The sequence below is a fragment of the Sminthopsis crassicaudata genome, chromosome 2 (genome assembly GCF_048593235.1).
Source record: "Sminthopsis crassicaudata isolate SCR6 chromosome 2, ASM4859323v1, whole genome shotgun sequence".
Classification (NCBI taxonomy): domain Eukaryota; kingdom Metazoa; phylum Chordata; class Mammalia; order Dasyuromorphia; family Dasyuridae; genus Sminthopsis; species Sminthopsis crassicaudata.
This window is the reverse complement of record NC_133618.1, coordinates 310867035-310882567: the sequence shown is the minus strand read 5'-3', so window position 1 is coordinate 310882567 and position 15533 is coordinate 310867035. Positions and strand designations below refer to the sequence as shown.

At 35.1% G+C, this 15533-nt stretch overlaps 1 protein-coding gene across 17 annotated transcripts in view; it reads left to right on the top strand.

Moving 5' to 3' along the window:
* TMEM63C (transmembrane protein 63C) overlaps positions 1 to 15533 on the top strand; it is a 132141-nt gene that overhangs the window by 92096 nt on the left and 24512 nt on the right. For all 17 annotated transcript variants that reach the window (XM_074289905.1, XM_074289913.1, XM_074289907.1 and 14 more), the window contains one exon: positions 14948 to 15070. In XM_074289905.1, coding sequence (XP_074146006.1) covers positions 14948 to 15070 — 123 coding nt within the window. The remainder of the gene's footprint in view (positions 1 to 14947; positions 15071 to 15533) is intronic.

The window sequence follows — 15533 nt, the reverse complement described above, 5'->3', positions numbered from 1 at the left end:
TTATTTTCTTCAGTTTTTAGCCGCCTTTTGCATTTGACTGATTGTACTTTTTTTCCCCCCTGAGGCTGGGGTTAAGTGACTTGCCCAGGGTCACACAGCTTGGAAGTGTTAAGTGTCTGAGACCAGATTTGAACTCGAGTCCTCCTGAATTCAAGGCTGGTGCTCTATCCACTGTGCCACCTAGCTGCCCAATTGCACTTTTAAAGTTGATTTGTTCATTAGATTTTTTTTTCCATTTCACCAATTCTATTTTTCAAGGAATTGTTTTTTTTTTCAATTTTGCTAAATCTATTTTTAAGAAGTTGTTTTCTTCAATATATATTTTTTTCATTTCACCAAATATATTTTTAAAGAGTTGTTTTCTTCATTTCTGTGTATCCTTTTCCAAAATCTCCTTCAAAACTCATTTCCTTTCCCCATTTTTCTCTTAATTCTCTAACAGTCTTTTTGAATTCTTCCAAGAGAGCCTTTTGAGTTAGAGACCAATCCATATCCCCCTTTGTGGCTTTATCTGAAAGTGTGTTGTCTTTAGTATCCTCAAGGTTTGTGTTCTGATCTTCCTTGGTTCCATAATAGTTATCTGTAGTCAGAACTCTTTTTGCTTTTTTGCTCATTTTTAAAGGTTGAGGTATGCTCCTAGGACATGGAAAGGAAGGATTGTCCTAAGCTTTCTCTGCGGGCAATAGGGATTTCACAATATGCTGGACACCATGCTGCAGGTTTTTTCACTGCACTGGGTGGGAGTGGCCAAGTCCTACCTTTGTATTGAGTTTAGGGGCTCACTATCTTTTGTAGTTATGTTGGAGGTCTCACAGCTAGTCTGCTGATCCACTAGTCTTCTGAACCAGAGAATATCCAAAAAAAAGCCTCCCACTAAATTTCTCCCCTCCCCCAATGGAGCCTCTCTGCCCTGAGCCTCCTTGGGCCTCCCTGGGCCACAAAACCTGCACTGGGATGCATCTTCCCCTGCCCAATTGAGATAGACCTTTTATGAAGTCCTTCAAGATATCTTTTGACAAAAGTTTGTTACACTCTAAGTATTTGTGAGTTCTGTCATTTCAAAATCCGTTAAGAGGGTTGATCTAGTGTTAATTCTGAGAGAAACCGGAAGAGCTCAGGCAAAGTCCTGTCTACTTTTTGCCATCTTGTCTGCACCCCCTCAATGATTTCATAATAGCTAAGTGTCCCTTTCCCAGTCTTTACTGTTCCTAACTTCTGCATCATTCAATACTGTTGACCATTCTCTCTTTTTTGGGCACTCTTCTCTCTAGATTTTTGTGACATTATTTCCTCTTCCCATGGGTATGATTCCTCCTTCTCAATCTCCTTTGCTAGTTCATTATTTATGTCCTGCTTTCTAATTATCAGTGTATCCAAAAACTCCCTCCTGGGTTTTTGTCTTTTTTCTTCATATACTTTCTTCATATCCCACTTAGGAGGATATGAAAACAAAAATGAGGCATAAAAAGTAACTGTCAGGGAAAGTCAGAATGAGCTGGTGTCAGTGAACTAAAGATAATTAAAATGGTTAGAATTTTTAAAGCTATATAAAAAGAAGAGGGTCAAAAAGAGAAAGAACATGATGGGAGTGAATGTAACTGTTCATGGAAAATAGAAAAGAAAAAAACAAAACAAAACAAAGCTTCTTGAAAATAATCTCAGCCACTTCCTATAGAAACTGGATGATAATTCCATGATTATTGGTCTTCAAATTCTGGATTTTCTTGTTCTTCCTTCCCCTCTGTTCAGTACAGGTTTGTGGGAAGACAGTATGATCATATACCCAGCCAGCATTCAAATCACCTCTTTCCCATTATCACTTACATTCTTAATAATCCCAGCAAACATATATATAGTACATTAAGGTTTATATAGTACTTTACATGTTATCTCATTCAGTCCTTCCAATAACTTTGAGTTGTAGGTGCTGTTATCAACCTCACTTTATAGAAAAGGAAATCAAGGCTGGGAAGTGATTACAATGTGATATCATACAGAACTTCAAACATTGGACACCCTAACACATACACACACACACACACATACTCTCTCTCTCTCTCTCTCTCTCTCTCTCTCTCTCCCTCTCTCTCTCTCTCTCTCTCTCTCTCTCTCTCTCTCTCTCTCTCTCTCTCTCTCTCTCTCTCTCTCCCTCCCTCCCTCCCTCTCTCTCTCTCTCTCCACTTCTATCTGAAGACTTCTTTTCTCCAAGTTAAACATCTCTAATTCCTTCAACCAATACTTATATGATATAATATTATGTTCCTTCATCATTTAGGTTGCTCTTCTCTGGAAATCCAGTCAACAAATATTTATTAAGTACATACTATGTGCTAGTCCCTCCCCTGCTCTCGAGACATTTGCATTCTAATGAGGGAAGGAAACAGAAAAGTTAAAAGGAGAGAGAAAGAAGAAGGGACCAGGTACAGGGAGGTAGTAGTGTAACCTGGCAGGGAAGTTCTGAATACCCAAATTAAATAGTGGTTCTGGGAGGAGCTGGCCAATCAGAAAGAGAGAGAGAGAGAGAGAGAGAGAGAGAGAGAGAGAGAGAGAGAGAGAGAGAGAGAGAGAGAGAGACAGAGACAGAGACAGAGACAGAGACATACATGTTACTGGGGCTATGTATGGGTACTTAACATGTGGACTCTGCTGGTGTGAGGCATCTAAATGAAGAGTTGGGGCATAATAAAAGAAGTCCAAAAAACATCCTGGAGAGGAATGGGAATAGTTTCTAGCTTATCACTGCCTTTCCCAAACTATAGGACCCAGAACTGAATGTAGTTCTTCAGATGAAGGCTGCCAAGGGTATAGTATAGAGAGACTATTACCCTCTTATTCCTGGAAGCTGTGCCTTTTTTTAATTAAATTTTTAAAATATTTCTATTTCCCCAGTTAAATGTAAGACAATTTTTTACATTTGTTTTTAAAGTTTTTGAGTTCCAGATTCTTTCCCTTTCTCCCCATTCTCATCCCCTTTAAGAGGCACATGTGAAGTTATGCAAAACATTTCCAAAGGAATCATGTTGTAAAAGAAAATATAGATTTCCCCCAAAAAAAAACCACTTCAAGAAAAATAAAGTTTTAAAAAAGAGATTGATTCAATCTGTATTTAGATACAGTTATTTGTTTCTCTGGGTATGGATAATATTTTTCATGATAAGTCTTTCAGAGTAATCGTGGATCATTGTGTGACTGAAAATAGCAAAGTCATTCACAGCTGGTCATTCCAGAACATTGCAATTACTTTGTATACAGTACATTTCACTTTGCTTGAGTTCGTGGAGGGCTTTCCAGATTTACTTTCTGAGAGCATCCTGCTCATCATTTCCTATAAAACAATAATAGTCCATGACAATCACATACCACAATTTATTCAACCATTCCCCAATTGATGGGAATTTCCTCAATTTCCAATTCTTTGTCATGAGAAGAAAGCTGATATAAAGATTTTTGTACATATAAGTCCTTTTCCTTTTAAAAAAAATCTCTTAAAAAATGCGTACTAGTAGTATTGCTAAGTCAAAGGATGTGCATTATTTTATAGCCTTTTAGGTATAGATCATATCTTTTGATCATTTATCAATTGAGGAATGGCTATATATATATATATATATATATATATATATATATGTATATACACAGGGTAAGATAGATTTCTATAGCCATATTGAGGCTGTATATTATTTCCTCTATGAGCCAATTCTGATCAGAGTAAGGTTCACTCGTTCCTTTCCCCCTCCTTTTCTTGCTTCTTTTATGTCAGATAATTTAATCCATTCTATCTCTTCTTTCCAATTCTCACCTCCTTAATTTTATTTAGATATTATATCCCTTCAGATTCAACTCTCACCTGTGCCTTCTGTTTATATATAGACATATATTCTATGCCTGCTTTCTAACTGCCATAATAAGAAAGTTCTTATAAGTATCATCCTCCCATGTAGAAATGTAGACAGCTTTCCTGAGTCCTGTATTTGAAAATTAAACTTTCTATTCAGCTCTGGTCTTTTCATCACAAATGCTTGAAAGCCCTATTTTATTGACTAACTATCTTTTCCCCTGAAAGATTATATACTGTTTTGCTGGGTAGGTGAATCTTGGTTGTAATTCTAGTGCCATTGCTCTCTGGAATACCATTTTCTAAGCCCTCTGGACTTTTCATGTAGAAGCTGCTAAATATTATGGCTCCATTACACTTGAATTGTTTCTTTATGAATGTTTGCAATATTTCCTCCTTGACCTGGGAGTTCTGTAATTTGGATATAATATTCCTTGTAATTTTCATTTTAGAATCTTTTTTTTTAGGAAATGATCAGTGAATTCTTTCAATTTTTATTTTACCCTTTAGTTCTAGAACACCAGTACAGTTTTCCTTGATAATTTCTTGCAAGATAATATCTAGATTTCTTTTTTTAATCAGAGTTTTCAGGTAGACCAATAATTGTAGATTCTTCCTCCTGGACCTATTTTCCAGATCAGATGTTTTTCCAATGAGATATTTCACATTGTTTTCTTTCTTTTTTTCATTCCTTTAGTTTCATTTTTTTTTTGTTTCTTGATTTCTTATAAGATAATTAACTTCCATTTGTTCAATTCTAATTTTCAAGGAATTATTTGTTTTTCAATGGAATTTTGTTCCTCCTTTTCCATTTGGCCAATTTTGCTTTTTAAGGCATTCTAATTTTCATTAGCCTTTTGCATTTCCTGTTCCATCACTCTCATTTTTCTTCTGTTATCTCTTACCTGACTTTCAAAATCCCTTTTGAGCTCTTTTTTAGCCTGAGAACTGAGGCTTTGGAAGTAGGAGCTTTGGAAAAGGAAGACTTTGTTATCTTCCTCTGAGTGTGTGTTTTCTTTTATGTCATCATAGTAGTTTTCTATGGTCAAAATCTTTTTCTGTTGTTTGCTCATTTACCCAGTCTATTACTTGGCTTTTAATTCTTTGTTAAAGCAGGGCTCCATTTCCAGGGTGGAGGGTGTACTGTCCCAAGTTTTAGGGGTTTTATGCAGCTGTTTTCAGAGTTCCTTCTAAGAACCTGATCACAACACTCTTTTCTGCTTTGAAACTGTGAGGAGGATTCCTGCTCCTCTGTGACTGTAAGTTCTAGTGCATTAAAGCAACAGAGTCCTTCATCAGTACTAATGAAGAGAGCTCTTATGAATTAAGTCCTCCAGCAGCTGCCACTGACACTCCTGGTTTGCTGATTTCCCAAAGCCCTCTCACCCTAGTTAAGACAAACTTTCCTGATGACCTTCTAAGTTATCTTTGATGTCTCTAGGCTGGGAGGGCTAGAAACCTGATTTAGAGGCCCCAAGATTATGCTGGTGTGGTCTGTGCACTAGACTCCCACCCTGATGCTGCAGACCTATGGCTGGAAAATTGTTCCACTCTTGTCTTTTTGGGCGTTTTAACTCTCTAAAGTTTGTTTAGAATCATTATTTGAAGAAATTTGGAGGGTTTAAAAGGGGAGAACTCATCAGTCCCTGCCTTTACTCTGCCATCTTGGCTCTGCCCTTTTTCCCCCTCTCCAATTATACTTTTCTTAATGCAATCCAAGATTATGTTAGTGTTTGTTTGTTTTGTTTGAGGGATGGGCTATCACATCACATTCCCAACTCATTTCCTTTCCTAGTTCAGTAAGACCCTCAGATCTTTCCCTAGACGTGTTGCTTTCTAACTATGCTTCTTCCTTTAATTTGTAAGATTGATTTTTGAACCCCAAGTATAGGATCTTACATTTATTCCTTAACAAATAGGCAACTCTGTGAATACAGTGTGGGACTTGGGAGTCAGGAGAATCTGATTTCAGAGCCAGCCTCAAACACTTACTAGCTATGGTAACTCAGGGAAAGTCACTCAATTTCTCTGTGCCTCAGTTTCCTCTATCTATAAAATAAAGTTAATAATAGCACCTACCTTCCAAGATAGTTGTAAGGATTAAAATGAGCTGTTTTTAAAGTGGTTTTGCAAACCTTAAAATGCTAGTCATTATTGTTTATTATTATTGCCTTTATTATTGCTTTCTTATTAAATTCAGCCTAGTATGGCCATCAAGATCTTTTCAGATTTAGTTTCATCCTATGTGTTAGCTATCCTTCCCAGTTTTGTGTCACTAAAAAATTTAATGAACATGCCAGACATATCTTTCTCCAACTCATTGATTTTAAAAAAGGCAGTACAGTGAATGGAGCACCAGTTCTAGAGTCAGGAGGATATGAGTTCCAATCCAGTCTCAGACAAATCCTGATTGCCTTGAAAAAACAAAATTAAAAATTAAACAATAAATTTCTGGGACTATCCACTAAAAAAACCTTCTGCCCCAATGGCATTGAACCATTAATGACTATTGTTTAAATTCAGTCATTCCACCAGTTTTCTGCCCATCCACTGCACATCTGACTTCTTTTGAGAATAGTATTAGATACTTTATTAAAAAGCCTTACTCACATCTAGGTAAAGTAGATCTATAGCATTTTCTTTATCTACTAATTTAATATCTGTGTCCAAAAAAGGAATTAGTCTAGCATGACCTATTTTTGATGAAGCTATGCCAACTTTTATGTAATTACTGTTTCTCTTTCTAGATATTCATCAACCATTTCTTTAATAATCCATTTTGGAATTTTCCCAGGAATGGAAATCTCTCATCAGCCTATAATTTGTTCTTTTCTCCTTTTTTAAAGTGGGGTTATTTGCCTTTCTCCAATCTTTTATTTCCCATGATCTTTTCAAAATTATTCAATAGTGGTTCAGCTATCCCACTTACTGGTTGCTTGAATACTAGAGGGTATTATTCATGTATGCTGGGTGACTTAAATTTTTCAAGGACAGCTTGGTGTCATTTCTTTACCATCTTCTTCCTTGAATTAATCACTTTTATTCTGTCATTTTCAGCACAAAGAGATTTGTCAGTGGCAGGGTGAAAAGAGGCAGATTAAGAAGTGAGCAGTTATACCTGCTGAAAGAGGGAGAAAGGGAAAAAAAGGAAGGAAAGAAAGAGAGAGAGAGAGAGAGAGAGAAGGAAAGAAGGGAGGAAGGAAGGAAAGAGAAAGAAAGGAAGAAAGAATAAAAAAGAAAGAGAAAGAGAGACAGAAAGAAAATGTTATCACTGTTTCATTCACCTCATGCAAAGTTCCTATTCATTTGATCTCCCTTTTTTTCTCCAATAAAAGAATATTTTTGTCATCATTAGGTATTCTCAACAACCCCAGCTCTTTCCAAGCTTTATCTCTTATGATTGTTTTTTTTCTCAATAGTATTTTTTTCCATTTACATGTAAAGATAGGTTTCAACACTCATTTTTGTAAGATTTTAAGTTCCAAATTATTTCTTTCTCCTTCTTTTACCTCTCCTCTCCTCAAGACAGTAAGCAATATAACAAAGATTATAAAGGTATATACAAAAAATATACAATATTTTTACCATATTTCTATTTTTGTCATGTTGTGAAAGAAAAATCAGAACAAAAGGGAAAAATCAGGAGAAAGAAAAAGGAAACAAAAAAAAAGTGAAAATAGGATTCTTTGATCCATATTCAGTCTCCATAGTTTTCCCTTTGAATACAAAGGACATTTTCTGTAACATGCCCCCCTGGCAGTTACAATTACTAGTCTGTCCTAAGCCCAACAGAGTACCTTTGACCACTGACCTTTGAAGTGTCAACTTTACCCGGCTCGCCTCCTCTGAGGCCTTCAAAGGTCTCTGGCCACGTCTCTTGAATCTATAGTTTAATAACCGGTGGTGCACTCAAGAACAGCCACGTGTAATCTTAAAAGCCTTTATTATGCCTACTCACATAACGCCCTGACTTGTTAGTTCCCTAGTGAACACCTGGTCTGAAGACCCACCTGTTCTCTAACTCCTTACCTCTCGGCTATACATCAGCTTGACTTGGCTTGGCTACCCCAGGCTAGGGAACCAGGTTAAAGAGAGCGACTGCTATCTGCAGTGGGCTTATAAAGGGCCTGTGAGGTCACACACACAGACAACCAGCGAGAGAGCTGTCACCCATTACAAAGCTATCTCAATATGGCCAGGATCCCACCCACAGGGAAGTCCTATATCCACAGAAAATACTTCTGTGCCACTCAATCTCCTGTTGCTCTGTGCCCACCCATTTAAAGGGCCCTTACAATTCCCTTCTCTTGTTTTGCGGGAACTGCATCCTTACAATTTTCCATTCCAAGTCTATTGGAATTGTGTTATATCACTATATTGCTGAGAAGAGCTAAATATGTCATACCTGATTATCATATAATCTTGGCTGTAACTGTACACAATGTTCTCCTGATTCTGCTCACTTCACTCAGAATCAGTTCATGTAAGTCTTCCTAGGCTTTTCTGAATTTGATTTTTTTTTTACAAGACCATGCATCCTTTATTTGGTTCTGCTTCCATCTTCTGTATGTTTCTTTTAAAAATCTGAGCTAGTGAGTTCCCTATAGAGCCACATTGGTTTCCTCAGATAACTCCTACTTTTCCTCCTTGTTTTAAACTGTTTTCTTTTATTCTGAGCATATTTCAATCTTGAATATCGCTCACTCCTCCTGGGCTAACTTGCCCTGTAGAATTTAACCCATGAGATCCTCCCTATTCTTCCTTGAGTTATTTGGAATCTGTTTTCCCAAAACCTAGTGTTGTCAAACTGTGCCCAGATTTCCTCTCCTTGATCAGGAACAGTAGAAGGGAAAATTAAGTGACAATTAGACTTCAGAATCATATTTTGCTTTGTTGTTTCCTTTAGCTTTCAAAGGATGGAATGGTCATTAAGTCAAACCAGTGACTTATTAGATATTTTACTTTTGGTTTAGAAAGACAGAAGGAGGAATGGGGAGAGAGAGAGAGAAGAAGGTTTAGCAAATGTTTGGATAACTGAATCTCCCTTCACTTCCATAAATATTTGCTGACTATTATTAATCATGCTCCTGTACCAGCTTTCATGCTCTTGTACCAGGCTTTTGGTGTTTACCAAACTCTTAATCTACTTCCTTTTTCTGTCCTGATGGTCTATGCAGGGCTTCTTAAATTTTTCCCACTCACAACCCCTTTTCACCCAAGAAATTTTTACATGACCTCAGATATATAGATATATAAAATATGTATACAAATCAAATATTTACTGATAATAAATCATGATTTCATAACCCCCATAATTCAGTCACAAGACCCTACATGAGGTCATGAAGCTGGAGTTTATAGCATACCCCCAACAGACAAATCACTACTATTTCTCCCTCCATTATTATTCAAATGTTCTCCATAATATTGCCCTTATCTGCATCCTGAATTTCCTCACATATTTAAACCTTCTTAATATATAACATTCTATCCACCCATATGTTATCTATTCTATTTTTTAAAATTTATTTAATTAATTTTTACAAAAATTTTATGCATAGGTAATTTTTCAGCATTGACAATTGCAAAACCTTTTGTTTCAACTTTTCCCCTCCTTCCCCCCACCCCTTCCCCCAGATGGCAGGTTGATCAATACATGTTAAATATGTTAAAGTATAAGTTAAATACAATATATGTATACATGTCCAAATAGTTGTTTTGCTGTACAAAAAGAATCGGACTTGAAACAGTGTACCATTAACCTGTGAAGGAAATCAAAAATGCAGGTGGACAAATATAGAGGGATTAGGAATTCTATGTAATGGTTCATAGTCATTTCCCAGAGTTTTTTCTCTGGGTGTAGCTGGTTCAGTTCATTATTGCTCTATTGGAACTGATTTGGTTCATCTCATTGTTGAAAATGGCCACATCCATCAGAATTGATCATAATATACTATTGTTGTTGAAGTATACAACGATCTCCTGGTCCTGCTCATTTCATCTATCTATATTCTATTTTTGCCTCAATCTATGGATAGATTTTCTTTTATCTATTTAAGTATAGAGATAGATAATCTCAGTTATACAATGAAGTCAATTTCCCCCCTTGCATTGGAACTTAGACGTTCCTCTTGCTTATTACCTAAATTTAAGATATTAGAGGATATGTGATACAAGGGTTCCTACATGCTCTTCTTAATTTTTTTTAAGATTTGTCTCCTGTAAACTTACAAGTTTTTCACTGTAGTTATTTTTTGTGGTATCTAGCTTGAGATATATATATATATATATATATATATATATATATATATATATATATATATATATATATATATATATATATATATAAAAATCTTCACTTTCCCATCATTTTTTTTTATTTTAAAGCCTTTTTGGTTACATTTGCAAATTACTCAGGCAATGCATTCTTACTAAACATTTTAAGATGAACTCCATCTCTAGCCAAGAATATGGCAGCTTCCTCTATTTTAAGCTGTGGTCAGAAGTCCAGATCCCATTCTCAGACACCATCCCTTTAACTAGTTGTTCCCCAATCTCTGTTAGATTCCTTACCTTCAATGAACCATTATGAGGAACACATAACTGAATCTTCAGTTTCTTACTCAATATGACTAATCCTGAGCAAAACTTTTCAGGTTTATTCTGGAAATATCATCTATGCTCATATGAATCACCAAAAGCAAATGGTTGCCATCCATTTTGATAAATCTTGGAAATATCTCTATTATATTTTGGATTCATGCCCTCTAGAAATCAAAGAAATTTTACAAACTTCCAATTTGTACTTATGCCTAAAATTGTGCATTGTCACAACCTCCTTTAAGATATAAAATTCTGATCTTGGATCTATCTGAAAAATAATATAGTTTCTTGACTCAAATCTAGTTTTGAGGTGTAACTGAATAGATGAATTTTTTCTTTCCCTTTTCAATGTAACTCTCTTCCTCTCTCCAATCTCCTGATGCAGTACCTCTCCTCCCTTATCTCATTTCTTTGAAAGAAATGTTCATTAACAGAAATCCTTTCTCCCATTGAAGCCCCACCCTTGTTTCCTTAGGGACATTTCATTCTCCCTGACAACCTGAAGTGTGAAGATACATTCTTTTTTAAAACTTTTCCCCAATTACGTGTAAAAAAACAATTTTTAACTTTCATTTTTTACAATTTTGCGATCCAAATTCTCTTCTATCTTCCCTTTCTTCTCCCCTACTTGCTACCCATTGAGAAGGCAGGAATATGATAAAAGTTGTATATGTGCAGACATGCAAAATATATATTAGTTATGTTGTGAAAAAACATACACACAAACAAGGAAAATAAAAACCAATATACTTTGACCTACATTTGAATTCTATCAATTCTTTCTCTGGAACTAGATAGCATTTTTTATTATAAATCTTTCAGAATTGTCTTGGATCTTTGTATTGTTGAGATTAACAGTCATTCACAGTTGGTTTACAATATCACTGTAATGTGTACAGTATTTTCCTGGTTCTGCTTACTTCACTTCATATAGGTTCATGTTAAGAATTTCCAGGTTTTTATGAAAGCATTCTGCTCATTCTTTCTTATATCACAGAAGTATTCCATCACAATCATATACAACAACTTGTTCAACCATTCCCCAATTGACAGACAATCCCCCTAAATTTCCAATTCTTTTCCACCACAAAAAAAAGAGCTGCCATAAATATTTTCTTCTATATAGGTCCTTTTCCTTTTTTCCCCCCTTTTCTTTAGGATACAAACCTAGTAGTGGCATTGTGAGGTTAAAGAATATGTACAGTTTTATAGCCCTTAGACATTATTCCAAATTATTCTACAAAAAATCATTTCACAATTCCATCAACAGTACATCAGTGTCCCAATTTTTCCTACATTCCTGACATTTGTCACCTTTCTTTTCTGTAAGGTTAGCCAATCTAATAGATAGGATATAGTACCTTAAGAGTTGTTTTGATTTGCATCTCTCTTTGATTTGCATTTTTTCATACAACTAAAGTTAGCTTGTCTAACAACTGCCTATTCATTATTATGGAATATTATTGTTCTGTAAGAAATGACCAACAGGATGATTTCAGAAAGGCCTGGAGAGACTTACATGAACTGATGCTGAGTGAAATGAGCAGGACCAGGAGATCGTTGTTGTACTTCAACAACAATACTACATGATGATCAATTCTGATGGATGTGGCCATTTTCAACAATGAGATGAACCAAATCAGTTCCAATAGAGCAGTAATGAACTGAACCAGCTACACCCAGCAAAAGAACTCTGGGAGATGACTATGAACCACTACATAGAATTCCCAATCCCTCTATTTTTGTCCACCTGCATTTTTTATTTCCTTCACAGGCTAATAGTACACTATTTCAAAGTCCGACTCTTTTTGTACAGCAAAACAACTATTTGGACATGTATACATATATTGTATTTAATTTATACTTTAACATATTTAACATGTATTGGTCAATCTGCCATCTGGGTGGGGAGAGGAGGGGAAAAATTAGAACAAAAGATTTGGCAGTTGTCAATGCTGTAAAATTACCCATGCATATATCTGGTAAATTAAAACTATTTTAAAATTTTAAAAATTAAAAAAAACTCCCTATTCATATCCTTTAAAACCTTTTATCAATTGGGGAATGACATGATCCCTATAAATTTGATTCAGTTCTCTATATTTTTGAAAAATGAGGCCTTGTTATAAACTTGTTATAAATTTTTTTCTACATTTCCTTAGAACTTAGTTTGATTGCAACTTGGTTGCATTAGATTTAATAAAATCAAAATTATCCATTTTATATCCTGTAATGTTCTTTATCTCTTATTGATCACAATTCTTCCCATATCCATAAATCTGACAGTTAACTATTTCATGCTGCTCCCCTAATTTGCTTATATCTATTTATATCTAAATATGTGATATCTATTTATATCTAAATATTATATCTAAATAAATTTATATCTATTTGTATCTAAATCATATATTCATTTTGACCTTATCTTGATGTGTGGTGTGAGGTATTGTTCTATATTTAGTTTTTGCCAAACTGCTTTCCAGTTTTCCCAGAAGTTTTTGTCAAAGAGTAAGTTCTTAATATATAGAGAATTGAGTCAAATTTATAAGAATACAAATCATTTCTCAATTGATAAATGGTCAAAGAATATGAATAAGCTATTTTCAGACAAAGAAATTAAATTTATCCATAGTGATATAAAAGAAATTCAGTTCAAAATGACTCTAAGGTATTACCAGATCAGCTAATATGGCAAAAAAAAGGAAAATGATAAATGTTGGGGCACACTAATTCACTATAGTGAAGTTATAAACTGATCCAAACATTCTCAAGAGCCATTTGGAACTATGTACAAAGGACTATAAAACTGTACATACCCTTTGATCCAACAATACCACTCTGAGGTCTGTCTCCCAAAGAGATCTTTTAAAAGGTGGGGGGAGAACCTATTTGTACAAAATATTTATAGCAGCTCTTGTAGTGGTGGCAAAGAATTGGAAATTGAGGGGGTGCACATCATTATATGAATATAATGGAACATTATTGTGCAAATAATGACAAGCAGGATGATTTCAGAAAAACCTGAACTTAAGGAGCAGCTAGGTCGAGCAGTGGATAGAGCCCCAGCCCTGAATTTAGGAGGACCCGAGTTCAAATCTGATCTCAGACACTTAACACTTCCTAGCTGTGTAGCCCTGGGTAAGTCACTTAACCCCAGCCTCAGGGGGGAAAAAAAAAACCTGAACTGAGAACTGATTCAAAGTGAAGTGAGCAGAACCAAGAGGACATTTTACATAATAATACCATGTACATCATGCATTAATATATGATGAATTGTGAATGACTTAACTATTCTCAACAATACAATGTTCTAAGACAATTTCAAAGAACTCACTATGAAAAATATTTTCTGCCTCCAGAGAAAAAACTGGTGTTGTCTGAATATAAACTGAAGCATGACAATTTTTCACTTCTTGCACAAAATGACTAATGCATGTTTTACATGATTGCACATGTATAACCTATATCAGATTGTTTACAGTTGAGGGAGGAGGAGAAAAGAGAAGGAGAGAGATAGAAGTTGGAGCTCTTACCAAAAAAGAATAACAAATGTTTTAAAAAATTGTTTTTACATTTAATTGATGAGGTAAAATAAAATATTCTTAAAAACCCAAAAGAAATGGCTTTTGTCCCAAAAGTTTGGATCTTTTTGTTTATCAGACATAAGATCACAATGGTCATTTCTTTCTATATATTGTTTATTTACTTGATTCCACTTATCCACCATTCTGTTTCTTAGCCAGTAATAGATTGTTTTAATGATTACCATTTTGTAATACAATTTGAGCTGTGGTACAGTTAATTCACTTGATATTCTTGACTTTTTGATTTTCCAGATGAATATTATTATTTTTTGAGCCATATAAAATAATTTTTGGTAGTTTGGTATGGCACTGAATACATATATTTAGGTAGAATTATTATTTTTATCATATTGGCTTGGTTTACCCATTAAATAAAACATTATTTGTTTGAAAAGTGTTTTGTAATTTGACCATATTGTTCCTGGGTGTGTCTTGGCAGGTAGACTCCCAAGTATTTTATATGGTCTATAAATATTTTAAATGGAATGTCTCTTTCTACCTCTTGCTGTTGGACTATGTTGGTAACATATAGAGATGCTGACAATTTATGTGTATTAAGATACATTCTTTGAGTCTCTTTACTATCTCCTCTAGAAGGAAGATGCTGATCTTCCCTACATTTAGGACACAGATATCACAATCAAACTTGACTCTGGCAAAAATACAAACATTTAATCAATACAAATCAGTATATTCCTCATATTTGTTAAGAATTTTTGGACTTGTTTTTTTAATTGGTTAAAAATTTATACCAATTGGAATGACTCCATTAGGTGATGGCTTTAGATGTCTTTTCACCGGATAAATCAGTTTAGGTTATTAGTTGGAATAGATAATCTTCAAGGTTTCCTATAGAGGTAGGGAACTTAGTTTTCCCACTCTTCTCTCTGACCTTCACTCTCTTCTTTCTCTCTCTTCTCCCCAGGATTCTAAAGGATTTTAAGTGGATTCATTGGGGCAAAGCTCCACAATCATCCTCAGTAACATCGGTGGTCCAGTCTCATAAATGGAGGGTTTTCTATGCCCCTCACCCTAAGGATATTCTTTGGTGAGCCTTCTTCCCCTTTCTAATCAGAGCTCCTTTTAGGCTAGAGGAGGCCAATAATTCCACTGAATTGTAGAGAACACAGGATAGAGATACAAGTTGACCAAGTTTTAATACTACTTATGTGGTCTTGGGCAAGTCATTTATTTGATGCTTCTGTCTCCCAGTATGGACTGGATAATAATTGCTAGCATTTATATAGCAATTTAGCTTTAGCAGAGAATTTTATCTTGTGAGATGAGTGTGCTTTTATTTTACAGAAGAGCTAAATGAAGCTGAGCAATCCAAATGACTTTCACTAGTAAGTATTTGAGACAGGATTCACAGTCAGATCTTCCTGATTCCCAAGTCTCAAATTCTATCTAATGTAATATTTACTTGCCCATTTCCATTCCAAATCCTTTGATCTTATGATACCCTATAAGATCCTCTACTTGCCTTCCACCCAGCTTAATCATTACAGAAA